We start from the raw sequence: 27,934 nt of genomic DNA on the forward strand, positions 1-27,934 counted from the left end.
TGGGCTGCCATATTGGATCCTGAGGGCGTGCCCTCAGCGGATTGGTCTCGTCCCACTTGTTTACTGAGACAGAATTATATTATTATTATATTGGACACGGACAATGGGCACCCGCTAAATTCTAATTCCTAATTTTAGTTTAGTTTATTTCTTTTTTAGTGTCACTGTTGTTGTTGTCAATTATTAGAATCGGTTTGTTAATAAATACCACAACTAACAATAGGAGCCGTAGTAGAGAGTAAACTTAGGTTGGTTATTTGGGGACTATTTCACACAAGCACAGCTTCAGAGGGGTCCTGATGCACCACAGGGCTAATGCTGCTGTGTATTACAGGTGAGCGGAAGTGATGGAAAAGTCATGAAAAGTTAATGACTATGAATGTATGCAAGTGTGCAATAGAGAAAAGTGGCATTCAAATGCATGCATTGTATGTATGTTGTATCCTTTCATGTGAATAGTGACCTCAAGTGAAAGCCACCATGAGTGAAAGGGAATGAGTTGTGTATGCATGATATAGACGCCACCCAATGTAACAATTGCCTGCACGGTGCAGCCACGAGGCTAATGCTAGTGTGAAACTGTATGTGACAGTGGCGGTCCTGTCACAATGCCTCCAATTGATCATGCGCCCTGGCTACTTGGCCAAAGGGATATCCCTTTGGCCGAATAGTTAAGTGCGCATGGCTATTACCCGGGAGTCTGGGGTTCGAAGCCCGCCCGGGCCTCTGCGCCTTGCCACATGTAGTATGGATTGAAATGAATTGAAGGAGTTAAAACAACACAAGCACGCCTGGATACCGGACTTTCTCTCTAAGCGTGCAACATGAACTCACCACAGAGATTTTCACGATATTAATCTGTGATGAGCGCAGAAACGGCCGCCCATTACCTAATGAAACATGACCCCTAATCAGCTTATAGCATCGCACGGGTGCCTCTCGGACTTGGCAGGATGCCAGAGAAGGTGCTGCTAAGTCCAGGTCCTCGCAGGATGTGAGCGATCAAAGGCTGCGCCGACGTTCTCCTCACTCTGCTGCATACCGCGCTGAGGAATGTCTCTGCACTGTTGGCTGAGACGCACAGCTGGTCGCTGACAATTGATTCTTCTCATGTAGGTATCACAACACCTGAACATTCATTTTCATTTCTGTGAAAAGTTGCTCTTAAAATAGTCTTCAGCAGTCACTGAAGTGAACACAGTGTTTAATCGCCCAAATGCCAAATGGTTAGAGTATACTGATAAAATAAATCGTACTCTATCAATAAATGATCCGCTGCTCCCAGGTGCTGCCGGACGATTGAATCCTCTAAGCAGGGATGCACCTGAGCGTCTTGACTCTTGGTTCCCACTAAATCAGTGAGACGGCCCTGAGCTTCTGAGAGAGTGCAGAGAGGCAGGTGGCAGTCGTGGTGAGTGCGTGTTTCTCTTGTCAACTGCCGCAGACAGACGAGGGGAGGAGGGAGGGAAGGGGGAGGGAGAGAAGTAGGGAGGGGTTGGAGGGCCGGGTGGAAATAGACTAGAACAGCTGTGACGGGAATGAAGAATGTAGTGTACTTAAAGGATTAGCATCCGCTCCAGAGGTCTGCTTTCACTCATCGACATGCGGACGGTGCAGTGCAGTCAATGTGGCAGCAAACAAACAAGTCAATGCATGGAGTTCGAAGCCACCTGGTACCTCATTAGTGCCACCTTGCAGGGTCAGATCCATCAGGAAACAGCACACTCCCTGGCATGGGTTCAGAGACTGAATTTGAATTTAATTTAATGTAATTTATTTTTATTTTTTGTTTTTAAAAATTCCAGTGTTGAATCTGTGTCCTGCTTTTTTTCTTCTTCTGCTTTGGCCTGTTCCCTTCAGGTGCCTCCATCTGACTCCTGTCCTCTTCCCTCACACCTCCTAACCTCATGCCTTCTTTCACCGCATCCATAAATCTCCTCTCTGGTCCTCCTCCAGTTCTCCTGTGTGCCACTTCCAGCCTCAGCATCCTCTTACCACTGTGTTCTCTGTGCCTCCGCCTCACGTGTCAAAATCATCTCAGTCAACCCATCTTTAGTCTGTCTATCAAGAGAACTTCATCATTTGAATCTCTGTTACCTCCAGCTCTGTCTCTTGTCTTTTCCCCAGTGCCACTGTTGCTGCTCTCAGCGCTGGATTTTTTTTTCCCACCTTTCCTTTTCATCCTGTTCTTTCTTTTCGACTAAGAGCTCTGCTTTTCAAACGCTGCCCTCTCCGCTGACCCTGAGAGAAAAAAGTTTTGATTTTCACTTTGGTAATTGCAACCTTCGCCGGTAGCAGTTGAGAAATTGTGGGTAAAAGATTCGGTCTCTATTTTTTTTTTTTTTGCAACGTCATGTTGATGCTTAGATCAGACTGGCAAAGTTGTACAATCTGTGTGATTTATGAAGACATAAATTATATAAAAAAAGGGGTGTTGTTGCAGTGCCCGCTGCAGCATTACTGCTGGTGCCCAGCGGGCCGGCCGCCTGTCTGCGAGCTATTTGTGGCTATTATGTTTCTATAAAAGGAAAAGTGCATGGTGATACACACACACACACACGCACGCACACACACACACGCACGCACACACACACACACACACACACACACACACACTACACCACGACGGCCACCAGTAATTCCCTTTGAACGTCATGAGGCAGCCTGGGTGTTATATATTCTCTGCAACTTTGAAGTTTATTTTTTTATTTTATTTTTTTTTTACTCCTGAAGCCTGGAAGCTCTCTACAACATCTTGTCCGGCTCGTCATCTGATATAAGAATGGATGACATGCACAGGAGCCTCGGGAAGGTAAGATGTTTGATAACAGATATTGGAGAAGTGGTAATAGAAAATGGATGGAAAAAAAGAAACCCTGTACTCTCAGGAAAGTTAGATATTTTCTTTGAGGCCATGATACTCTGATTTGCAAACTTGTCGGTAGTTCACTTAAAGTAATAAGAAAAACTCATGTAATGGTCCCTCAGCAAGCAGTTTACAAACAAACTGAGCTTTGCTTTACACCCTTCCCCCCAAAAAAGAAAATTAATATCCAATGAGACCAACAAGCGTAGCTACGAAAACTTAACAGACTAACATTTTTTTTCAAATTAAATATTTATGATATTTTCAAATGTATGAGGCGTATCTATGTTTCATCACTTCACTCGCACCTCCTTCGCTTCAATACGCATTTAATCAAGAGTGACGACTATGAAAATCCGTCATGATGTGATTGTGGATTACTCACGAGCACCTGCTCGTTAACACTTAGGCATTAACAAGCTCGGGCTTTCTTGTTAAGATATCATTGCAACACCCTGATTTCCCTTCATGCTTTGTGAGATCGTGCAATAATTTTGCTGTTTTGAGCTGACGGGTGTCGTCATAGCCATTACTTTCTAAATTGCTTTGAAAATGTGTGCTAAAAACCCTCAGTTCTTCAAATCAGATCTTTGTGAGGTCATAAAGGGCATCTATACCTCCACCAGCCAGGTGTTCAGCCACCTCTTCTGGAGTCTGTGGTGAATGATAAGGATCTGAGAACGGCCATAAAAAAAGGGGGCGGGGGGGCTCTATCCTTCAAGGCATTAATTACAACACAATCTATTCTTGATTTTTGTCCCCATGTACACAGTTTGGCGTCATAACCTTTGTTTATCATTTGGAAAGATAAGCCCGTGTGCAGTAGCAGCTGGCGGTGTGCTATATTTGCTCGTCCTATCTCCTCTGGAGGGAGGAGCTCAATGTTTGTCTGTAATTAAAGTCTTCGTGTGAAACGCCCAAACTGTTTTCACTTCATGTGGCACAAAGTGGGCTGGGCGGTGTCCAACATCTGTAACGCTGAGGTTTTGGAATTACCGCGGTAATGAGGGGCGGGCGTTCATGAGTGCGCATCTGCGTATGTGCACAGCGTGCTGAACACTGCTTGAATTAAATACATTTAAGGAACCATTAGAAGAACAGCATGGGGCTGTACGGCAACCTTGCTCTCTGTGTCGGTGATATTGATTTCGCAGTTGTGAACAGCAGTGTTGGGTGGTTGGATCATTTGAATTGCTGTGGAGAGTCAGTTATAGACTGTATATTATTTCTCTTACGTTAGATTTTAGATAGTGATTCAAATTTTCCTTGCCTTTATCTTTTATTAATCTTCTTTTTATTCTGAATGAAAGGGAAGATAAACAAATGACAATAAGGATCTTGAATCAATGTAAAGCATATTTGTGAGTGTCCCTTTAATGAGCTCCTCTGAGGGTGGTCCAACACAGGAAATTATTTAGTGCTGCCTGTTTTCAGACTCTGAGAAGGGTCTGACATGCCACAAGAAATAGTTGAGAGGCGACGTGTAGCACAGTGAACCTGGCCTGAGTGGAAAGGCGATCTGTGAGGACGGCATGACCCCCAGCACAGTTACATGAGGAACAGGTCTCCACTTGGCAAGTAGGAAACGCTCGCTTTACCCTTTCACAGTGTAAAATTACTCTGCTTTGACAACGGGAGACATGCAGACTAGCTTGCATGAGAGCATAAACACATAAACAAGTCTGAGTGGAGGCGGGCGGTTATTTCAGTTGAGGCATTTGTTCTGAGTCTTGTTGGCAGCTTACTACAGACTCTGCTGCAGGTTAGTCTTAAATTTACACCATCTAAAGAAGAGGTGAACTTACTGAGGCGTAACAAAGAACACAGCATTTGCTAGATCCTTGAGATAATTGTGCAGAAAAAAGTATAAAACACAAGGCCAATGTAATTCATGGAGCAAAATCAGTTAATCAGGACTGTAATCGAACAAAATACAAATCTGTTGGTGTCTAAACTTGCGAGTGAAGATGAGTCACTCTTGTTCTCAAATGTAATATTCTAAATTCTACTGTTCTTTGAATATATATTTCATGTTTTACATTTTTAATGCTGCACCAACTGGAAATATCCTCAATTTAGACTTTCAAGGCAGTATAACATTTTGGAAGGTTACATCAAAAATGTGTTTTAACCTATTTAGTTGTCTTATAATGGATGGATTTCAAATTTTTGCCCTTCGCTATCAGGGCCTGTAAGAAAGTGGACAATAAAATGTCCTGTCCAGAAGAGCAGCCTTGGCATGATGTGAGAACAGACCCTCTCTTCCCTCAACTCTTTGGTAGTTTTAGCATTTGCAGGCTGACAAATACACATATTTATTTTATTTTTTTTATCACGATTACAAAACCAATAGTGGCAAACTAAATGTGGCAAAAACAGGAAGAGAAAAAAAATGAAATACAACATGAAACAGGACTGGCTGCCGACCCCAGTAAACAAACCATCTAACATCGATCACAGCAATGGAATGCCAGCTATTGTACATATATCTTTTAAATGGGGAGAAAAGAAAACAACTTCACTGAGAAGGAGCACAAAGTAGAAAAACATGAGCATGGAAGCTACAATCGCACCTGTCTGGAGACATTTGTTCATACGAGCTATGTTAACTTTGATCCTGCGTGGCTTTACTACAACACGGCTTGAGGCATAACCGCCTTTCGCTCACTTCGACGGCGTCCTTTGTTGTCTTTGTCCTTTGTCGGTGGGAAACATGCTGAGTCTTCACTGATGCACAGTGGGCCCCTTCGCCATCCGTGGCTGACTCACTAAGCCTCGCCATAGGTGCTCATGCTGAGTTACGAAGGCTTACTGTGACATGTCGATAAGGGCACAAGATGAGGTTCATTCAAAGATGCATTAAGCTGGGACGCGAACTTTGGCCGTCCCAAACGAAGGGCGCCCAAATGGCCGTCCACTGAACCTCACCCACCAAACCTCTCGCCACTTCATTTTGAGAGCACGACACTGTGTTTCATGCTTCCTGCCCAGTTCACTTGGTAGCGCCAGTGGACTTGAATTAATGGTATGTTAATTCTGTGCACGTCCTTGCATGATGTTAAACCTTGAAATGTTAAACCACCACCTTAAAGATTAGGATTGAGGAAGGACCTCACCTCATTGACGGATAACCATGGTTTCACTTGTCATTGACTTGACGGAGAGACCGTTGCAGCGGGACCTTTCTTGTAACAGACTAATTATGGCCGCACAGTCCCAATTAGTATTTTCTGCAACTGTAACTTATTCAAATTCTTTGGAATGTTAAATGAGAGAAAAAGGTCAAATTAATAATGAAACTGTTAAAATGGGAAAATTTACATTTCTACATTTTTTTTGGAAACATTTATTCACATCTGGAGCTGATATTTATTTTTGGGATGACAGCTTGATCACATTAATATGTGAGGTAGAGGTGGTGTTAAAAACTGCAATTTATTTATATAGTTTATTCTGTGGTTTTCCACATGCTTGTACTTTGGAGTTTGGTGCAGGGATTTGATAGAGGATTTTGATACAGAACATCCGTTGTGCTTAGACATCATCTTGTGTTGCACCAACTTGATAAATTCAAGCTTCTCGTCAAATTCAAGTGCCTCGAATATGATTGCACCAGCATGATTGGTGTGTAAAACCTCCATGTGCAGAAACAACATGTGCAACCCGTGCATGTACAGCAGTGAAGTCATGTTTGAGTCAGCTATAGAGAGAGAGTGCAATCAGCAGGCTAGGCTGCCACATAAAACACAATCAAAACACACTATTTATTGTGACTATATATAGCCAGAAGCATACCAATACATTTTCTATTGCGTGTGATGCCACAATGCAACCAGCTGGGCTGTTACGACATCTGTTCAGGCTGGAATACCTCATTTCACGTAATGCACAGGAGAAAAATAAGAAAGAAACGTATGAATGAAACCCTCAGACGCTCCCCCTGCAGATTCAATGGGAGCTATACATTGGAAATACATATACATTCATCAAAGCTGTACTTTCTTAGAGCGGACAGTGATGCAACTTTTACAGACTTGCATGGATTAGATGATGCTCGAAGAAAAGCAATACGGATCCTGTTTACTAAGAGTTGCTGTCGATGAAAGCAGGACAGAGCTACGCAAAACAAACGCAACACACAATGACAATATACTGCGCTGTAAGAGTTCTATCATTGTTGTGGGGGGAAAAAAAATCTGTGTGCGTACAAATGCAGTTGACTGAAGTAGAGTGAAGACAGTTATCAGCCTGGCTTTGCTTTCTTTTCTGCCAGCCTCTCCACTGAGAGGGATCGCGCTGGGGCTGAAGAGGGATGACTCACTGAGACAAGATATTTTTTTGCCTCATATTAAATCGCAAGGAGTTGGATTTAGTTGGGTTTAGTTGGTTGTTTTTTTTTAAGTTGTTTTGGCAAAAGGTTTTTGGCATTAACTTAATCCTCTGTATATATGTGAGGTTATGGAGACAACCGGGGGCTTTTGGGAGAACAAATACACGCTAACCAAACCCCTAAATAATTGACACCAGAGAGACACATGTCGTCCTTGTTAGGACGAGAGACTGAAGTGACATAATTTACATGAATATCAAAGCTTTGAACTACAGGATACTAAACTGACCGCCCTCTGTGAGTGTAATGATGTGTCATTAGCACTGAGTTTTCCCTCTCAACCTGAAATTTGAAGTGGAGGGCTTGAGCTTAATGAGGAAGCTGCGTTTCCAATGTGATCTTATGGTTGTAGTTTAAAGAGTGATTCTGAAAATACTTAAAGCATTATCTTATAGTAAATAACAATAATAGTTATTTACAATAATAGTTAATAATAACAATAACAATTCATATTTGGCTGATTTGATCTTTTTTCAATTTCTCCCCCCGCCAGGTTTCCATAGGTTTACCTCCAAAACCTTTTATTTTCTCATTTGTGCCGGTGGTGAAGAAATTGCCGAATGAAAGCACCATGACCGAGGAGCGGAGATCTGGAACGCAGATAGGACACTCTAACAAGGTATAGAGCTGCACATGACCTGGGGATTAATGAACGATTACATCACCAAGTGAATTAATCAATTTTGTGATTATTAAAACATGTGACTCTCTCATGTTTGGGACAGTGGGCAGAAATGAATGTTGTATGGTTGGAAAAAAAAATTGCAAAGGGAAAAAAAAGACCATTGTCAGTGCCTTTCAATGAAGAGAAGTATGTCATAATTGCATGTAAGGATCTTGTAATTATGACTCCTAATTACATTGGAAGACGGTTAGTATTTAACAGTATTTAACTGATGAGATCTGCATTGTGTTGCCATACTGGTCCCCAATCAGTAGAATCACATTACTGTCATTAATTCTGAGCATGACACTTTTCATTTTACCATGTAATTAATGTGACTGGAGGGAGGGCGATCGTGTTAGCTGACACGCATAAGCTTTTGATTATCGTTTGTGGGGCCGTCTACGTAAACAGATCCATATAAACACATGCACAAATATTCAGGAGCACTCTGGCTAAATGGCTAAAGCACAGATAAACATTTGTTCACATGACTATAAGACACTTTCAGTATCGACTACACGCGCAAAAATGTGATATTAAACGTATTAATGAGTAATAATAATGAACAAGTAGTGAAACAGGTCAGATTGAGGCATAGATAGAATGATGGAAAATATTGCTTTCATTTTGAAATAAAGCTAGGGAAAGCTGATTTGGCATGAGCAACACCATGCAGCATGAAGGACTTCATTAATTATTGAATTAATTCATTGAGGGAGAACAAGGTGAATCAAAATGAGCACGTTGAGACACATTGATCTGATACTGATTAAACAACAAAACAACTTGCATTTCCTAAAGGATACGCAAGTGTTTGTTGATTTCATTGCAGCCTTCAACTCAATGAAGGTGAACATTTTGTTGCGGCGTGCTTTCACCTCCGTAGGATTCCCTTTAATCCCAATGGAAAACGAATTAGAGTGTGAATGCCTTGTTCGATAACTGTATTTTTCATACCTCTATACCTCATATAAGAAAACTTACACTAATAATGTTTTATAGATCAGTAGTATTCACTCATCTTTATGGTAACAAAATGCAATGTATAGTATCACAAGGAGCGAGATTGTCCATATTGCCTTCTAGCAAAATATACTTTTCAGAGTTATGCATCTTGACACACTAGATATAGTCAGAAAATTTACTTTTGCAACCTCTATGACCTCTCTATGACCTCTATATTTTCAAATGCCTTCAGAACACACATCCCTTTGAACATGATGACATGGAAGCTCTTCTTGAGACAATTGAACAAATAGAGATGCAACACCAGCTATAGAAGTTCAAATAACCCAAATTTTAGTGGATACAACTGAAGGTCATGCACCAGGGATCAGTTAATAACACGGTATTACATCATCCAATTATTTCTCTATTCAAAGCAAAGTAATGGGCTGCATCCATAAATCATTAAAACGCACGGATGTCAGATGTTACTCAATAATCTGAAAACTCCTTCAGATGTAGGTGTCTCATCTGCCAATTTAGCTGGTGTCAATTAGACCTTCTAAAGCCTAAAAAATAATTAGTTATAGCTGAAGAAAAAACGTTTTTTGTACTTTGTTTAAAGCAAAGAAGGATAATTAAAAAAAAAAGGCCACACACTTTCTGATTTCTAAACTTCGCAGAATCACACACAGCTGTAATTCCCCACAATCATTTCCTATTCTGACTGAAGTCGAAACCTCGTCGTGCTTAAACTGCATGTGTCAAGCTGATTTGGACCCCTGAAGCTGTGGAAAGGGTTAATATGCTATTGGATGTTCCTCCAGCAGCACATCACAGCGGCACCACGGCTCTGTGTGCTGCGGGACAACTGGCTGCCGCTGCCGCTGCCGTCTGCAGCGGGCTCGCTTCTGGCTGCCTCCATGAGACTTCAAAGGTCCACTCTTCAGGGGGTGACACCATTCCTTCCCTCGCTTTTCCCACTGCTATTACCTAAAGGAGTGGCAGCCCTTCAAGTTCTAAACACCAATATGCGACTGCGCAGCTGGAGAAACCAGCGGTGCACCATTGCGGTTTTGCATATACAGAGAGTATTACTTCTTCATGCATGTGCATCTCGGTGAATTATTCTTTACCGCGTCTTCATGTGAACTTCATTTCCACTTCATTAGTTGTTTATTTCTGTGCCTTTCTTCTCCGTATTGCTTGTCTGATTGTTTCTTTCTACTCTCGCCGCTGAAAAACACAAGAACACCAGCAGCAACAAAAGTACAATTTTAAAGTTTTATCTTTATTAGTTTGCAGATTAGTTTAGTGGTAAAGTATAATAGCAATGCCAAATACACTTACATGTGATATACATTGATGCAGATTACATTTAATGTGTATTTGTATATAAGTATATATAGGATGTATACCCATTTAAAGAAGTCTGAATGATATCTATCTATCTATCTATCTATCTATCTATCTATCTATCTATCTATCTATCTATCTATCTATCTATCTATCAGTGAGACCAAACTCTTTCTAGTCAGCAGCTGTGACTACATTTGCACATGAACAATCAGAATATAAAGATTACTTGTGAGTGAGTCAGCGAGAAGCTCATTAATCCGCCGCCGGGAATTACTCAGCCCACATTAATGTCCAATTTGAAAGAGGATTATAGGCATCCCCTTGTTTCCCTCCCCTTCCACGTTTTACAAGGGAGTTCTCAAGTGATTGTTATCGATTTGTATTCTGAGTAGCCACAGTAATTGATGTGGTGTGTTCCGACAATATGCGCACCATTTCCCCACTTAAGTGTGTTCTCCATTCAAATTGGGCAGGTTCTTTTACATTTCTATCTGGCCTCATGTGCGTTTTTCAAGCCTTTTCAAAGGGAGCGAAGTTAGTAGCAGATGCTTAGGAGTCAGTGAAAAGGGTCGTAGGGGTGGATACTATCATCCAAAATTCATTTTAGCGCTTAGAAAAGCTATTGCTTCCATATGAGCAAAATTGAAGGCTCTCACAGCATAGCCTCTGTTAGACCTTTATTTATCATTCCAGACACAAAATAAGTAAAGGATGGGCCTTTAACTTTTGAACCCTGTTTTTGGTACAGATGTGCAAAAAGAAAAAAGAAAAAAGAAAAAAAAGAAAAAGAATTAATGAATGATAAAATTCTTCACTAACTTCACTTACACTATGTGGTGTACATTTTGTGTTATTTCCCATAACAACTGTATAGCGTATCGATTTATTATTATTTGAAACACATTTTAATATGTTGTTGTTACAGAAAGCTGGCACCACTGACATGGTGCCAAGTGACGCACTGTTCATGTGATCTATGTTCAAAGCTGATGGCTGATGATGCTGTTGCAATAAGCTGCTATTAAAGTTAAATATAGTTCCCAGATTAGGTTCAGCTCTGGCAGCCTTTCATGTAAAGGAAGCAGCACAGTGGATAATATTTCAAAAATACAGGGAAATGGGCAGATGTGTGCCTGTGTGTGTATAAAATATATATAATATTTGCATCACATATACAAAGGTTTATGCTACGCATGCTCGGAGTCATGCATGTCAAAAGCACTTAGTGTTGAGGCTGCACTTTGATTTAACCATGTTACAATGTAATGTTACCTCAAACTGTGTTTACACTGTGTTTAATGTGCTTCAGACTATATAGGTATATGTTTGGATTTTGGCCTTATAATCCTGCTCCATAGAATGTTGTCATCTACATAATCAAGACGGAACATTTAATAAGCAGATATTTGGTCTATTTAACTTCAATAATCAAAGCAAGTAACAAACCCGGGGCCATACGATTTAGTGGGTATTTAGCAGATTACATGCGTTAATTAATGCGATTATGATTTTCTGTAGGAGGATTCCGGAGTCGTTCGGCGCTCCAGGCTTCCTAAATCAAGGCTCAGTTTTATCACCGTTCCTTTTCCTTGTAGCAGACAGGGATCCTGCGTTCAAAAGCTATCCCAGGCCACATTTGCTTGGTACAGAAGAAATAGGTTCTTCAACCCTGATCAGTTTTGTGTTGTTCATTTTGTGTTATAGAAAGAAGTTCTCTGTTTAATTGTCGGACACACTGACACTGAATCGATTTTGGTGCAGCAGTCGCCAGAGATTTGCGCTGGGTGAGAGCCAGGGTTATTGATGTATGTGCTTAAAATGAAACCTCTTGAGTGAGATGGTCTGTTCTGGAGAAAGGACTCCAGGGCTTTCTTGTAATTCTTAAAATAACCTGCAACACATTTATATTTGGGCTCACAAGTGACCTCTTGTGGCCGTAAGTCAGGTCGCTGTAACCTTTAAGATGACAAAAAGAAGAAAGAAGGCGTGACAGTGATTTAACCAATGAGTAGAAATATTTAGCGCCACGGTCAGCTAAGAAAAAAAAAAAAAAATATTGTTGCAATGACCATAATGTGACGATGAGCATATTGGAGGAAGCCTTGGGGACATATCACCCCCGCCCCCTTCCCGCCCCCACACCCCCAACACTGCAGTAGCAGGACATGTGTGCGCACATGTGATTTATATGTGTGGCGCATGTGGCCTAGCACACCCCCCTGAGCTCAGACACGCCGGCCCGAGGATTTCTCGGGTTTCACTCGCTCGAGTTCCCCCTAAACATTGGCTCGGTTTCCCCCCCCCCCTGTCAGAACGAGGCTGCGTCCCGCGAGGGCACGACTGGGGAAACCATGTCGGCCGGCGACACGTTCCGAGTGGAGAAAGTCTTCATCAAGGACTCGGCGGAGGGAGCAGCAGGGGACACAATGGAGGCCAGGGGGAAGAATCATGTAAGTACAATGTGAGCGCTGCCACTGTCACATGGAGTCACTGTATGGAACACATGACAAAACAAATATGTGTGCATGTCTCTGTCTACGCTATTTTAAGAGCATTAGGAAAAAGTTTGCATTGAGTAAAGTCATAAATCCCTTTTTTCAATGAATGACAAGTAGATATTTGTTTGTCTACTTCTAATGTAAATCAGATTATGTCCATAAATCCACGGCATTTCATGCAAATGTATCTTCTTCTCATTCAGTTCTCATCCAGTAACGCAGTGATTATTAGGCCGTCCTCTCACCTACAAAATGAAATCGCAAGATGTACATTTATACCTCTGAATTCAAAGTGAACTAAAATGAGGCGCAGCGGCTTAAATGTCAATCTTAATCAGTGTTGGCGAGTAGGCGAGTAATCTATTACTGAGTAATCCACTACTGTAATTACTTCTACTACTTTTTGAGTAATGGAGTAATGTAACTAGATTACTGAGGCAAAACTGGTAATTGTATCATAATTACTTTGTCAAGTAACGATTTTGTGATTTTTCCAAAATCTTCTAATGATTTTAACAATATGGGCTGTGCAAAAGGCACCAGTGCTGTTCAGCGAGTTTGTTCTGTGAAATGTGCAGTTTGTGTTCAGTGAGGAAACATTCATCCATGTCAAGAGGACAGAGGCAATATTTGGAACTTTGCACTTTCATAAAGTTCATTCCAAAGCACTGAGCGAATGTGACTTTATCTTTTTTTTTTTTAACTAAAGTAATTAGTAAAGTAATTAGCAATTAATTACTTATGAAACAAAGTAGTTAAAGAAGTAATTAGATTACTTTATCACTGAGTAATCAGTAATCAGTAGTTGCATTACTTTTATGGAGTTATCTCAACAACACTGAATCTAATAATGGCCAAACATGTGTTTCAGCTGCATCTTGAGAGCCGCCTGCCAGCCAAAGCCTCCCCCCCAGCGGGGGTCCGGCCTGCGAGCCCTCCCCTCTGCGTCCCTGCTGGGAAGACCGCCTCCGCAGGCGCGGCCGGCGGCCAACACGGGGGCGCCGGACTCTGCAAGGTTAGCTCGGGTCGCCGCGCATCGGAAGAAGACCGGAGCAGCCCGGCTGACTCCGCTGACCTGTGGCCGCCGCTGGCCTCGTCCAGGGAGTCCATCCTGTCGGAGGGCTGGGACGTGAAAGACGGGGGGTGGTCCGCCGCGGGGGCTTCCTCGCTCAGCCGCACCGTCTCTCCCTGCTCGTCTGTCCTCTCGGGCGTCTTTTCCCCGGCTGTCGTCCGGGTCAAGAGGCACTTCCTTGAGCCTGGCTCCAGCCTCATTCACACCCCCTGCTTCTCCTCCTGCGAGAGCCTGGCCTCCCCCTCCTCCTCCTCTGCCACCGCCTGCCCTCAGTCGCCCCCTCCGCCGCAGCCGCCACACCGACGCCGGCCCCCCCTCACCCGACTCTCCCTCCTCACCGCCATCCTAAGAAAAGGCCGCCTGCCCGTCCTGTCCTCGGCCCTGCAGAGGCCTTACACCCCCTGCTGGCCGATGAGCCCCGTCACCCTGTCCTTCTGCAACGCCTGCTCGGCCGCCTCCAGCGTGGCGTCCATCCCTCTGGAGCTCTCTTCCCGCTTCCCCTCGACGGTGTCTGTGGACAGTCAGAGCCACAGTCACAGGGAGCCCGACGGGTGCGCCGGTGCCACTCCGGCCGAGGCCCCGGTCAAAAGGTGCTCGGAGCAGGTTCGCTCCAGCGGGACGGCGTTCCCGCCCTGGCAGCGGGCTCTTTCCCCTCCGCCGCCACCTCCGTCGACTTCACGGTTCACGTGCGCCTCCCCGCCACCGAAAAGAGACTTGGCAGCCTCGGCAAACCTCTCGTACGCCCCCCACGCACCCAAGCCAAGCGACACCTACGCCTGGCCGAGGGGCCGGCCGGATAATGAAGACGGAACACTCGTGTCCCGGACCTCCCAACGCACGACTGAGCACGGAATGAGCCCTCGGGGGAGTCGCCCGGCGAGCTCGACACTGTCGAGGCTACACCAGCTCTCGCTGCAGCTCAGAACTCCGCCTCGCTCCCCTCCGCCGCTTCAGCCTGCGCATCCGTCTGCGCGTGAAGAAACAGGATCACCTTTGCCCCATCCGCAAGTCGTCGCAGGCAGGTACCGGCCGGAGCCGAGCCGCCCCGGAGCCGACTCCCCCGTGGTATCGCAGGGTCTCCACAGAGCCCGGCAGTTCTCTCCGGCCCGCTACGCCTCCCCCGTCTCGTCCCCCGGATGGCTGTCGCCCACCAGCGCCTCCCCGACGCCCACGCCCTCCCCGCTGCCTCCGTACCGACACGCCAGCTCGTGCCCCTCCCCCCTCTCCATGCGCTCCACGCCCTCACCCCGTCCGGGGAGTGGAATATCAGACTACAGTGACGGGGAGGGTAAAAAAAGAAAGGTAGCCGCCGGCCTGCCTGCTGCATGCACGCCCCATTTGAACTAAGGATGCCGTTTCCCCTGTGACACGTGGCTCCCCGTCAGCGGCTGTATGAAGTCATTTTCAGATTTGATTGTCCGTGCAAAGCGTGTTGAAGTTGTTCCGGGTGTTTGGTTTTGCAGAGACGTGGCATGTTTAGAATTCAGATGGGTTTTTCAGTGACGAGCCACGAGGGATTCTTCTATAAACCACTCGGGGGTTTGCGGAAGGATCTGTGTCACATGGATCTGTGTCACATTTAATACCCTCCAGCATTAGAATAAATAGATGCAGAGTTGCTCAAAGAATCTGGTTTGTAGGCCAGACGTGGAGCTGCTGTGACGTCGCCAAGGACTGACTTCTAGAACTGCGTGTGCCCAAATCCCCCTCCCCCTCCCCCCAACCCCTCCTCCCCTTCTTTAGCCCTGGAAACTTTCCGGGGAGCTGACCGACACGTTGGAGACGCACATTATTGGCGGAAGAACATTGTTAGAGTGAATTTTACATCACACAGGGGTCGTTAATGTTGCACACGCATGGAAATATGAGTTGACATGGGATGTCCTAGCTGTGCTAACAGTGCATGACAGTGCATGAACCCTACTCAGTTGAGTTGCTTTCTTTTTCGCTCGATAACAATCTCTGGCTGTACCTGTGATTAATTGCTTTTTAATTTCGATTGTGCCTTTAATTCACACTTTGTTTCTGCCAAAATTTGCTCCTAGACGCACAAGATCAAATCAAGCTACAAGTCCCTGGCTGCGATCCCCACGAACACACTTCTTTTGGATCAGCAGGTAAGATAATTACCCAGTCCAACCCCGCCACTCTCTCCTGGCGTGTGATTGAAGTGAGTGACATGAGTTTGCCGCAGGTAATGATGGCTTCAATAATTACAGTCTGAGCACAATAATTGGTAATGGAACGCACAAGGACTCAGGCTTTGATTTCCCCACTCACCCCATGGAATGAAAAGCGGAAAATAAAATAAATAAAGATGAGCAGGAAGTCTTTTTCACAGAAAAGGGAAAGGCTACTCACAATGCAGCCCGTGTGGGGTGCATGGAAATGAAAGAAGGAAGTCTGACTGCTCAGGATGCACGACGGAGGTTTGCCTGTTGCTGCGGTCGAGACCTGAACCCCCTTCTCACTCTGTGCTGCGTTTGCAGGCGATCGACGAGCAGGTGGAGAGAGGCCTGAGCGACGCGGCGGCCAGAGGTGCAGCAGACACCCACGCTGAGGTATTCATGCAGTCGAGTCGACGCCGCTGTTTTGCGTAGCCCTTTACTCAGCTGCTGACACCGCAGAACAATTACAGCAAAACGTGTCACGCTACACACAGATGTGCTCGCCCGCCGAGCTGCGGCAGCAGTCGGAGGAACTTTACGCCGTCATCGACGACGTGCTGGCCAGCTCCACCCCGACCGTGAGTTCAGGAAAATAATATTGCATGTTTGGAAGAAAAAAAAAGAATAATTGTGAAGTGGATGGAATCATTTCATTGTTATCCATACATGCATGTATGTATGTGTATTCTATGTATTTCTAGACTTCTAGATCGCAGCAGTCGTCCAGAACGTCGACCCCAACTGTGGGTTTGCAGGTGAGTTGTGTGTCTTTGACGGTACGTGACGCACTGTGCAGCGAGTTCATGAAGAAGAGAATTTCTTTCCTTTCTGTTATTTGCTTTAAGTGTGACTAGCCGGGCAAGTCACTGTGCCAACAGAATTTTTTTTTTTTTTTTTTTTAAAAGTCCTGATAAAAATATAAAGAAGAAAACAAGACTGAGTGGAGTGAGGCCACCAATGTAATTGGCTTTTTGAATCTCTGCGGTATTTCCCCCACACCCGCTATATTATTAAAGTTAAGTGCATAGAAGGTCTAATAAAATTCTTCTGCTTCAGAAGGGCCTGCTTGTGGATCCCACGGACACAAAAAGCACAACTGGCTGCCTTTATGCAGTCATTAGTGACTACATTATTTATTTATTTGTTTATTTTTACAAACCAACAGACAGAAGTTGAGTGCAGTTGTCTCAACTAACTTTTGACATCTCTCTGCAAACGGAACAAATTCAGTAAATCCGAAATTCCCCAAAAATCCAAATCGGCGGCACATCCTTACGGTGTTAATATATTCACTTTAAAACAGCAATAAGGAAGAACAGCACGCACTTCAGACAAAAGAAACAGCTTTGGATTCGCCAATTGTCGCAAACATGGTGACACAAAGAGCAGGACTGATTAAAGCAACCAGACAAGAATAATGGATTTAACAAGGCTGAATTGTCTGTGTAAAAGCTGAATCACCAGTTGTTTTATGAAAATGTCTTTCACTCTTTTCATCTGAACCAGATTATTGAGATGTTGCTTGCCAAGTGGAACGATAATTACATTGTCTGAAGCTTTTTGTAATTTCTAATGTTGTAATTTCGATGTCTTATACCTGACCATTACAGTATTAATGCCAAGCTTTGAAAGCTCTGCCATTGTGTCGAGGCTTTTTTTTTTCCTTCCACAGACAAGCTGTGCCGACATTTTTTCTTTTTGGTCTATGATTAAATACAGCAGAAATGAAAAGCAAGAACCCGCCACAGTAATTATCAGGCTCTGTTGCCGTTTTTTTTAAAGAAAGATAAACTGGAAATGAGATAAAAGTGAATTATTTTGAACGATCAGAAGTAGTAATAAAAGGAGCCCTGTATATTATTCATCAAGGGGGGTTTCATGTGCGGATTGGCAGAGAACAGCTGAGTGATCGCTTGTGCAGGGTTGTATCGCCGCAAAACATGATTGGGCCGCTATGCACAAGACTGGATTTTAAGCTCAGCTTGTCACGAGTGCACTGACAGAAATACATACCTTCCGTGTTGGGGAGGGGCAAATACAATCACTCAAAAGTAACAAATTAAAATGAAACTGCACAAAATTCATTCTTTGAATGTCTAAGTCAGGTCAAGTGGGGATTTCTGTTCCGGCAGTTGCATACTTCAATTACTGGATGAACCATTTTGGGATTTGTTTCTTTTTTTTCTCTTGTTTTCCTGCCAGACGAAGCTTGTGCAAATGTTGTCCCATGGCAGCCTTTCTATTTCTCTTTCAGCAGAACAACGTGTCGTGTCTGAAATCCTTGGGCCGTGAAACCAAATACGTGAGTACCAGTCAGATGGCGTCGTCAGCTGGATTACAGATGGATATCAGCCTCCCAGCAGTGCTCCTGTTTACAGGATCTGTTTTGGAAAGCTAGAATCATCTATGTATCAATAAATGCTGGTGCTTTTGTACAGATGGAACATGAAATTGTACACCTGCGCATTTAATCCTGTGTGTTTTTGGATGATAAAATACCACTTTTTTGGCAGGAACTAAGCATTGGTTCCTATTATTCTCCCATGTTATTCATTAAGGCGTCCTGCTCCAGCTTGCAGCCATCTACGCGTGTGGAAAGAGGCCTTTTGGGGCCTAAAAAGGTATGTGGTTTATTAATATTTTACATATGACGATGCTTCAGAATAAATAATGCCAGCCGCTTTAGAAAGGGCTGCTTATTAGTACAATTCCTTTTCCTGTCACTTCCTGTATTTTCTCCGTGCAGACGAAGCCCGGGGTTATTCGCCCAATGACGGCTATTCCAACCCTGAGGGTGGAGGATGAGGATGAGTACTACCGGAATCCCTTCAGGTTATGTGACAAGGAAACCTTCAGAGGAGGCAAAAAGGTACCCCGGCTTGCTTTATTTCATGCTGTTGATTGGTGTGAAGGTGGTTTTGTGTGCGCTGAGGATTTTAATTGACATCGAACTTGCAAAAATACAGGATGTAATAATAATAATGATAATAATGATAATAATAATAATAATAATGATAATAATAATAATACAGTGGATTTCAGCCGCATTTCAAACACTCTCAAGATCATAGTAAACCAGTACAAAAAAGTTTTGTACAAAAAAACAACAAAACATTATAAAAAAGAAAGGCATCCTACGAAACAAAAGATAAAAGACTCACCACACAGTGTGTGCAGCAGCCAGGTAAGTTATGTGAGTTTGAATACACTGGTCTTGAGTTTCGATTCAAAGACCACCCTGCTACATCAAAGAGAGTGAGAGGGAAACAACACATTGAAGGGCGAGGACATCGACCGCCTCGAAAGAGTACTGGAGGATTTTGGATTCAATGCAGACCTCGAGGAATAAGCAGTGATGTTGTGAGAGGAAAGGTTTTGATTGTGATCCAGGCTGCAGAGTTCTGAACCTGTTCATGCTCATGGAGGGATTTGTGCATCAGACCAAAAAGAAGGGAACTGCAGTAGTCCATATGTAAAGTGACGAGGCTGTGAATGAGAGATAGCGCTGGTGTTGACGGTGGTTAATGTTGCTCGTGGGTCGGCAACGACGATGACAATGGGTGCAGAAAACAAACAGAAAAGCTACCAAAACAGTTCTGATGGCATGACCAGTGGCTCTTTCATCAATTGTGAGGTAATGTTCCAAGACACACATGATGACCACACTAAAGACAGAGGCTTGTCTTGTATTGGACCCATTTAATTTTGCTCCACTCTGCTTTAAGCTTGAACTTTTAATCTCAACTTTTTCAAAGAAAAATCATTTTTTTAAGTTCAACAATACTCAGGTGCTCCCCAGGGCTGCGTCACTTCACTTTACACTAAATACTGTAATACTGGGCTGCCATGCTGAGTGGAAACTTTTACCCTTTGGTGCCACATGAAGCATAATATCAAACTGAATCACTTCTGATGCCAAAAGACACTGAATTGTCTTTTTTATACGCACAAAACTCAAAAAATTGCAATTTGTGCATAGATGGGCTGTTTTTTTCCATGTTCCTGCACTTAAACAGGAACTTCAGATTATCATTGTGACATCTCCTCAGGCCTTTTTAATGTGGGCGAAGCATTACTGCATGAGAGTCAGTAGCCACCCTCCCCGCTAGCAATACAAAGCAGTGAGCTGTTATAAGGTGGAGCAGGTTGGTAGGGGAGGAGGAAGAGAGCCAGAACAGTCTCTTTACAGCCTGTACAGCTCAAACTAGAATTTTTTTTGACCAAACAAACCTTCTTTTATTGTTTAAAATATTAATTTATGCCACCCTCATTTTAAATACTGATAAGAATGAATGAGCTTTGCTCGGCTTTCAAATTTAATGTTTCACCACTGCTCTATGAGGTCGAAAACTATTAAAAGATTTGAATGAAAATACACATATCGGACAAGGTTCATTCTCATTTTAAATCTAAGCCGAGGTGTTTACTGCAGTCGACCAATGGTGTGCAATTTGGTTATTCTGTCTGTTCTAAAGCTATTATGCCACCGCTGTTTAATGAAAGGGCAGCATTCAGGTTCCTGAGCTCTGTAGAGGAATTACATTCAAATTAGAGTAGGGTTAACATATCCGCAAACATCATTCACATCAAGAGCCAAGACATGGAGTCAAACTGTGCAAAGGCTGCCATTTCAATATTTTGTTGCTCCTGTGCATTGCTTCTGTTCGAGTGTGTTATTGTCGATACAAAAGCCTTTAATGATAGTTTGCCTCATTAGAATTCAGGCTAAAGCTTACCTGCAGACCACGTTCACCACCTTAGCGCAACATGGCACCGCTTAAGCTGTGAACTGATGATAGGGAGTTGCGAACACCGGCCTCCATGCCCGCACCTCCTGCGTGAGCTGCCCGATCAAAGAGCAGAGACGTCCACGTACAAAAACATCATCAGACTGAAGAGACATCTCCTGCATATTTACACGGAAGCAATGCCGAAAACAGACTAGTGACCCTGCTGTGAAGTCAAGAGGGGATTGCTCTCACAGATTCCTTTTGACAAACGCTTGATAGTGTTCCAGCCGCTTCTTCCTGCAGCAGTAATGCAGCCGGTCCGAGCTCTCTGTCTGTACCTTCTTTGGGACCGGAACTGGCCCTTGTGTTTCATAGGTGGACATGACTCGTTTGTTTGGACTTGTTTGCAGTCACTCCAAATGAGATGACCACTCGACCACTGCTCTCATTTTCTCATTTCTTTGTTCTCTTTCTGATATTTTTACAGTCTGTCTGGAACGGCTGCCTTATCAGCCTTATCAGTCAGTGCTGCCAAACCACAATTCTCTCAGCCTCGTGTGAAATTATTTTGGAAATGTGATTATGTTTCACATTCCGAAAGAATTTCTCAAGGCAAAGTATCAATGCACACGCTGCAGATGAGGAACTTTGAGATCATTCAATATTCTTCATCCTCTTTTCTTTCTTTCTTCTAACACTCTTCAAACATGTTGGAAACCTTTGATTTGAAATTTGTAAGTGAAGCTCAGGTGTAAGATATTGGCCAACATCTCCTCTGTTTAAATGACACATCCAATTCTACCATTGTGTTCACAGGATTTAAAAAGGGATTAGGGGAAGGGTGAGTGAGTCAGTGATGGATTAAAGTTAGGGTTAAACAGACAATGGTGAGAGAACAGAATCCTGGTCGAGAAAGTGCACCGGTTCGTCCCTGAAGGTCTGAAGCACAACGGCTGCAGACAAAAGGAACTGTCAGCTCCGAACTCTGTCTCGCCTAAATGAGCAAGTGATGAAACTATGTTTTCCGCAGGAATCCTAGTGTGTGAACAACCTAACCTGTGCTGGCTAATCCTTGTTTTCTGATGTGCCGGCAGATCTCAATATCGTTCTCGTAAGAGATGTGCTGCCATGGTAAATCACAAAACCACTAAAAGTCCTTGCCTGTCAATGGAATGTAATGTACTGAAATTAATTACTGGTGAGCACGCGAGTGTTGCTAAAGCACCAAAGGCATTTAATGTAAGTTAAAATCATATAATTAGAAAATCACTCATGCATTTCTTATCCCATTCGGTTGCCATAGCTCCATGCTATTCTGCATTATGGTATTGTAGTTTTGCCAGCAAGTACTTTTTTTTCATCCTGTTGGAAAACTTTACTGCTGCCATAAAACACACACATACCACAGCTGTTCCTGAAATGATACAGTACTGCAGTGCCACAATTAAGGCATTTTCTGAGTGCAGCAATTAAACATACGTACAATATTTGCACTTATCGTGTACTGTATCAATAATTCAAAAGCTTTGGCTACACTCCTTACAGCCACAGGTACAATGATGACGGTCCTTCGAGCCTCGCCGCTCTCCTTTGTAGAGCGCATCCACGTTTTGGCCTTGATGCTTTAATCGATCACACATTGTGTAAAAATGAACACGACTGAAAAGGAGCGTCGCCACAGCACAACTTTCCATCGCCTGCTTATCCTGTCCAGATACGAGTGATTGTTTTATAGTATGACTTTACAATGGCAGAACAAGTAATTTCTTGTTTGTTTCGTTGCAACGTGAGAGGAGGTGCGACGTTTTTATTTTTTCCAAGAAACAATTAGCAGCAGCTCCTCTGATGCACGGCTCTTCGTCAGCTCATTTTGTTGTCTGTCTTGGTGGAATGTTTACCTTTGCGTTTTGCTGTGTGCTGTGTGTGTGGGAAAACCACAGGGTTGCGACATACATAATTAGCATGCACCATCCTCATCAAAGCCTTGATTCAGTGCAGCCGGCGCACGGCGAGGTGATGGGAGCGTCTAATTAAACTTGAATCAGAGCCATGGTATTTTTTTTTTCCCACCACTTTTGACAATTTCTTGTCTGGAGAAGCATGCATAGGCATACGGCTTTTCACTGGCTTGTGCGGTGCGAGCAAACAACTTAAAAACTGGTTTGGTCATGATGATCAGCAAACCTTGGGAGAATGTGGTGAGAATGAGAATTTTTTTTGAGTACCTTTTTTATATTTTGTTCCCCATATATGTGTGTGTGTGTGTATACACATATTAACATTCTATTTATTGAATATATTCAAGGAAAGGTGTACAACCAATCAGATAAGTTTGGTACGTCTCTCTACTTCACTCAACTTACACTATTCCAAACGTATGTTACTTAATATTGCTCGGAAAATTCTCTCCAAATTAAGTGTCAAATCAATAAAGGTCTTAATGTAGTGATGATGCATGGAGGTGCATTATTAAGTATGCTGGTTTTCTGTTTGTTCCAAACAGTAAAGTGACAGTTGTCCATTGTTTTTTTTTCCATTATTCTTTCTCTCTGACCCCCATTGTTGACACACTATTACAGCTTACACTTTCTGTCTCTTTTATTCTGTTCTGTCAAAAAAACAAAACAAAAAAATCTGACCCAACTGTTTTCTCAGACTCTGGCCTCGGTGCATACTCAGTGTCACAAAAGCTGCCAAAGGTCCCTCGATAAGCCTTATTTGACCTTACTCACTGAACAAGCAGAGTTGGCGTAGTGCTGCTGCGCCTTTGTGGTATTAGTCACAGTGGGCTGGCCGTCTCAAATCACGTCTGCTGATGCACGCTGCAACGTTGCGTCAACACCTGCGAGAAGTCGAACTTGCCCAGAACTGTTCCCTGTTCCTTACATGACTTGCTTACTTTGATCTGGCTCTTTCCCCATCGTCATGTCTGCCTTCATAGCACTACCCTGGAGATGGTCACTGTAGCTTAGGCCCAAGGTCTGGCTTTATCGTCACCTCTGGTGGTGGCAGATTGGAGAAGACAGCTGTGCGGACGTGCTGTTCCTGTGCCTGACAGAGCAGCGGCAAAGTGGAATAAAGGTGCTATGAAGCCACGTCAACAGGGGCCATAAATGCCACTGAGACGTGTGCTCGGTGCTAATATGATCACACCCTTATTTTTAAATGCATACAAACCCATACAGTTGGAATGATAATCATATCTTTCGACACAGTCCTACCCTCATTTCTGCACCAATAATCACTTTTGATCAGGTGCAGCAATGCATACCAATTACTCAGGTGAAATGAATTCAATCAACAGTGTATATTGGCATCATAAGGGTAAATTGAGTCACAAAGGACTCATTTTGTCCATTCTGTGAAGTCACACCCACCTGCTAACAGACTGTATAATAAAAAGCCCTTAAGGCACTAGAGCCGAAGGACCTGCATTTCCTAGGGTCTGGTGTCACCATCGTAATTAAGCTATTGAAGGGCTTATTTTGATCGTTACACGTTACACTGCTTATTCAAACTTTGTTGAAACAAAAATCCCACTATTTAAGTAAAACTGAGTGACAATTTTCATGTGTTTTCTTGGAACATTTTCATTTCATCCAGATCGCTTTTGCACATTGATTTACACTTCAAATGACTCTCACAACGGAACCTTTCCGTCTGCAGTCGTTTGATTTGCATATTGCATTAGGGGTGGGTGTGATGCAACGCTGTATAGGCTTATCTTGCTCTCTCTCTCCCCCTCTAAACACACACACACACACACACACACACACACACACACACACACACACACACACACATATGTGTAAGTATATTATCAAGACTTGTAATGTAATTAAAAATTATACAGGCGAGTGGATTAATACGTAGCCACTTTATCAACTGTTTTCCTTCTAACCATCAATTGATAGCATCCAGTGTTGAAAACAGATGCCTCACAATGTCTATATGCTGCTGCTCATTCATGCTCATTTATTTCCACCACTTTTTTTATAAAGGAGAAAAAAATTATATAAATTTCTCTTTTCAGCAGTGCCCTCAGGCTGCCCACACATTTTCCGCTACATTTGAACTTGCTGGAGAAAAAAACTCCCGAAAAGAAGAAATAAAAATAGCCATTCGTTTTTTTTTCATGTGTCTGCCAGAATGGTTATTGGATGTTCGGATCTTTGTCGCTGAACCACACTGAGTGGTTCACCGGTGAGCGGAGGATGAGATTAATGAGATATGTATATGTACTGCACGTAAGTGCAGTGCATCTCGTGATACAAATTGGGGAAAAACATAATGAATCAAAAGGTGAAAATTGCTTGGAAATTACTGACTGAAACGTCTAATATTTCAATACAGCCTCCAGATGAGTCGGAGCTACAAAGTTGAAGATGGTTAGAATGTAAACAAACAAACAAATTATAGGAATAATAATAATACGGTAATACAGATTGACGTTTGAGTGCAACACCTTCTAAATTAGTCATTTTTAATGCTGTTGCTTGCCAGCAGTGTCAGAGAGTTACTTAAATATGCCTGCACTAAAGATGGGGAGAAAAAGACCAAATTATCAGCAGGTGGCTGCAGTCAGCCCATAACCCCAAAATATAATTGCCACTTGTGATTAAATATAAATATTCATTGCATTGCAAAAACCCTGCACAGCCCCGGGGAACGATAATGAGGCAATTTGACCATCAGCTGATATTTTTCGCAAATGTCAGATCAGATCAGATCATCTGTATGGTTCATATCATAATGAGTCACTGAGCTTTATAGGGAGGGCATGTGTCCTTCAAGGCTTAGAGGAATGAAAAAAAAAAAAAAATCTTGCATACGTGATATAAAAACGTCAGTTTATCAAATATATTTGATAATATAGAATATAATGAGGGCAGCAGTGTTGCTTTGGCTGCAAGTGTTACCTCATCAACAGAGCTTCAGGTTCCCCTCTGACACTCGAAACTTGAGTTTTCATGTTGTACCTATTTGGATGTCTAGTTTGATATGATGTGATACATGTCTTGCTGCCGTTTACAAATCAAACATTGTCCCGGACCTGAGTTGTCATTTTCACTTTTTCTTTTTCCCTCAGGTGGACTCAGACGGAGCTTTGCACTATCAAAGGCTCAGAGAGGAGTGGAAAGCTGACAGGAGTCCGCACTCAGTGTTTGACCTGCAGATAACGGAGCCCAGCGACCGCCGCAGTCCCGTCTCCACGTCTTTCAGCCCCCCCTAGGGCCGGACGGGAACTGTGCAGACTTTGGTCTGGAGGATTTGCATTGCTGTGGTTGCCAACTTTAAACTTTTTCAGATCTCCTGTAAATTATCTTTAAAGACACTTTCTGAATAGAAAAAACACACGCTGTGTATAAATAACTAAACGCATATTTATGCATTGTGCCGACATGCATTAAATGGGTGTGGGTTATTTTTGCTATATGAACGTTGCCGCTTGCTATGGCAATGGAGTTTGAGAACGAATCAGTGCGGCATAAAAAAATGGTCATATGAAGGGAAGACGTGACGAGTGAGAGCCAGTCTAACTGGTTTTACATAGAGGAACTCCAGCTCACCGCCAATTATTGCTTCACTCAGCAGAAAAGTTGATGCCGATCAGTTCTAACAAGTCAGACACAAGAGCAGGTGAAGTCATCGCGGCTGCTAGACTTCAGCTCAAATGGGCTCGCCGACAGTCTGAGCGCTGCTGGGTACTCGGCTTAATGTCGACATGAGGCAGGTCGAGGCCAGTTAGTGGAATTTTGAAGGTATACGCTCAGTACGCTCACGCGGCGCATCCATAAAGAAATGTCTTCCTTGACGCTTTTGATCTTTCTTCTTGAGGTGAACAACAGGAGGTTTTTGTCAGACATTCAGGCCTCCTCTTCCGTAGGGTCCAAAAAAGAGAGAGACGGTAAGGGTCCGACTGGTTGGGTAGCGCACGATTTTGAGTGAAAGATCCCTGCAAAAAAAACACTGCAACATTTGTTGTCCGCTGTTGAGGTATTAGAACCATCGTCACAGCCCTATGAAGCAATTCTAATGTTGACACATTATTGAAAAATTGCCTCATTTACAGGCTGTAGATTTGACGTCAACCCCTCCTGGAGCATATTCACACAGTTGTAATGGCACCTGACAGTGAAAGTAAAATTGTCTTTTTGGCACAGAAAAAAAATTAGTAAAAGATTTACAGTTGGTGTTTCTGTACAGTTGGGGTGGAACAAGATACTGCTTGATATGCGATTTCTTTTTTGACAGATTAAATGGCGGGGAAGCAATTGCAAGCAGCAATCACTGCATGCGACCATGAAACCCTTTTTAGCGGTATAAAAATATCCAACAGTGAAAGACAAATGCATGGCTGGGAGCACATATAACGCTCCTAATTGCCTCAGCTGGCTGATTATGTTGAGTCGCCGCAGTACAGGAAGCATGAAAACCATGCAATCTGCGGCTGTTATTCAGCCTAGATAGACTGGAAAACATCGAAATAGTTCAGATAATGGTGATGTTTGTTAGAAAATGCTTAATAAAAAAAAAAGGGAAAAAAATGGCCACGTGTTATGAATTGTTTGTAACACAGTGCAGTATTTTTGTTGCCGGAAGGTTCTCCTGATCATACGCGTTTGATTAGAACCTCCTCCATCTCTCAGAGTCGAACCAGCTGATGCAAATGATGCCCTCGCAGTATTAGGTAAGCACCTGTGGCTCATCAGAGCGTCAGCCCAGAGTCAAAGTGAAGAATGGTGAAGCACGTCTAAGTATAGTTTGGCCAAATTGCGTTGCCCTCAAACTCAGCAGGTTCACAGGGCTACAAGTTTGTGGTTGGTAATTAAAAGGAGCATGCCGGTATGGAAAATCACTGCGGGATTTGTTAACAATACAAAACACAGAGTCACATGCCACATCAGTCGACTGTGTAACGCCACTCCCACTTGGCTTTGGCCAGTGTTCAGCTGAACATTGTGGCACAAACTTAGCTTATGACGCTGGTTCTATCTGGTGTTACACCTACTGGTAATTAACAACAACAAAACAAAAGTTACCCTACCCTCTGGCCCTACCCTGATTGGAACATTTGCAGTAAGTAAGGATGGTTCAATTAGGTAAAAATTATAATAATAAAAAAATAATCTGTTTTCTACAGTCTTTTCCTGATGAGTATGTGATATGATGGTCTATGAATGTTCGTAATCATTTGTAACAACTTATAGCGAGGTTCATAAAAGATTATAAATTGAA

General features: G+C 43.2%; 1 protein-coding gene across 6 annotated transcripts; it reads left to right on the forward strand.

Moving 5' to 3' along the window:
• The first annotated feature begins 353 nt into the window (after positions 1–353).
• mlip (muscular LMNA-interacting protein) lies at positions 354–27,934 on the forward strand. 6 transcript variants are annotated; one of them, XM_076018710.1, is made up of 15 exons: positions 354–439; positions 923–1,112; positions 1,286–1,411; positions 2,734–2,812; positions 7,750–7,875; positions 12,540–12,677; positions 13,597–15,099; positions 15,843–15,914; positions 16,287–16,358; positions 16,460–16,543; positions 16,667–16,720; positions 18,220–18,267; positions 18,524–18,586; positions 18,712–18,834; positions 25,785–27,934. In XM_076018710.1, exons 4-15 carry the CDS (start codon positions 2,783–2,785, stop codon positions 25,926–25,928), a joined length of 2,457 nt encoding a protein of 818 aa, XP_075874825.1. In that variant the 5' UTR covers positions 354–439; positions 923–1,112; positions 1,286–1,411; positions 2,734–2,782; the 3' UTR covers positions 25,929–27,934. The 6 variants fall into 6 exon arrangements, with proteins under 6 accessions (XP_075874825.1, XP_075874827.1, XP_075874826.1 ...); XM_076018712.1 differs by lacking the exon at positions 354–439 and having other exon boundaries at positions 917–1,112; positions 18,223–18,267; XM_076018711.1 differs by lacking the exons at positions 354–439; positions 1,286–1,411 and having other exon boundaries at positions 920–1,112.

Source organism: Nelusetta ayraudi, unplaced genomic scaffold (genome assembly GCF_046127955.1).
Source record: "Nelusetta ayraudi isolate G7.1 ecotype Tasmania unplaced genomic scaffold, CSIRO-AGI_Nayr_v1 ptg000008l, whole genome shotgun sequence".
Classification (NCBI taxonomy): Eukaryota; Metazoa; Chordata; class Actinopteri; order Tetraodontiformes; family Monacanthidae; genus Nelusetta; species Nelusetta ayraudi.

Bases quoted from the DNA above. Each gene is read 5' to 3' on its own strand.
- mlip (XM_076018710.1), top strand. From the start codon at position 2,783: ATGGATGACATGCACAGGAGCCTCGGGAAG. The intron at 15,100-15,842 runs GTAGCCGCCGGC...ATTTGCTCCTAG, and splicing joins GGGAGGGTAAAAAAAGAAAG to ACGCACAAGATCAAATCAAG. The intron at 16,359-16,459 runs GTATTCATGCAG...CGCTACACACAG, and splicing joins CAGCAGACACCCACGCTGAG to ATGTGCTCGCCCGCCGAGCT.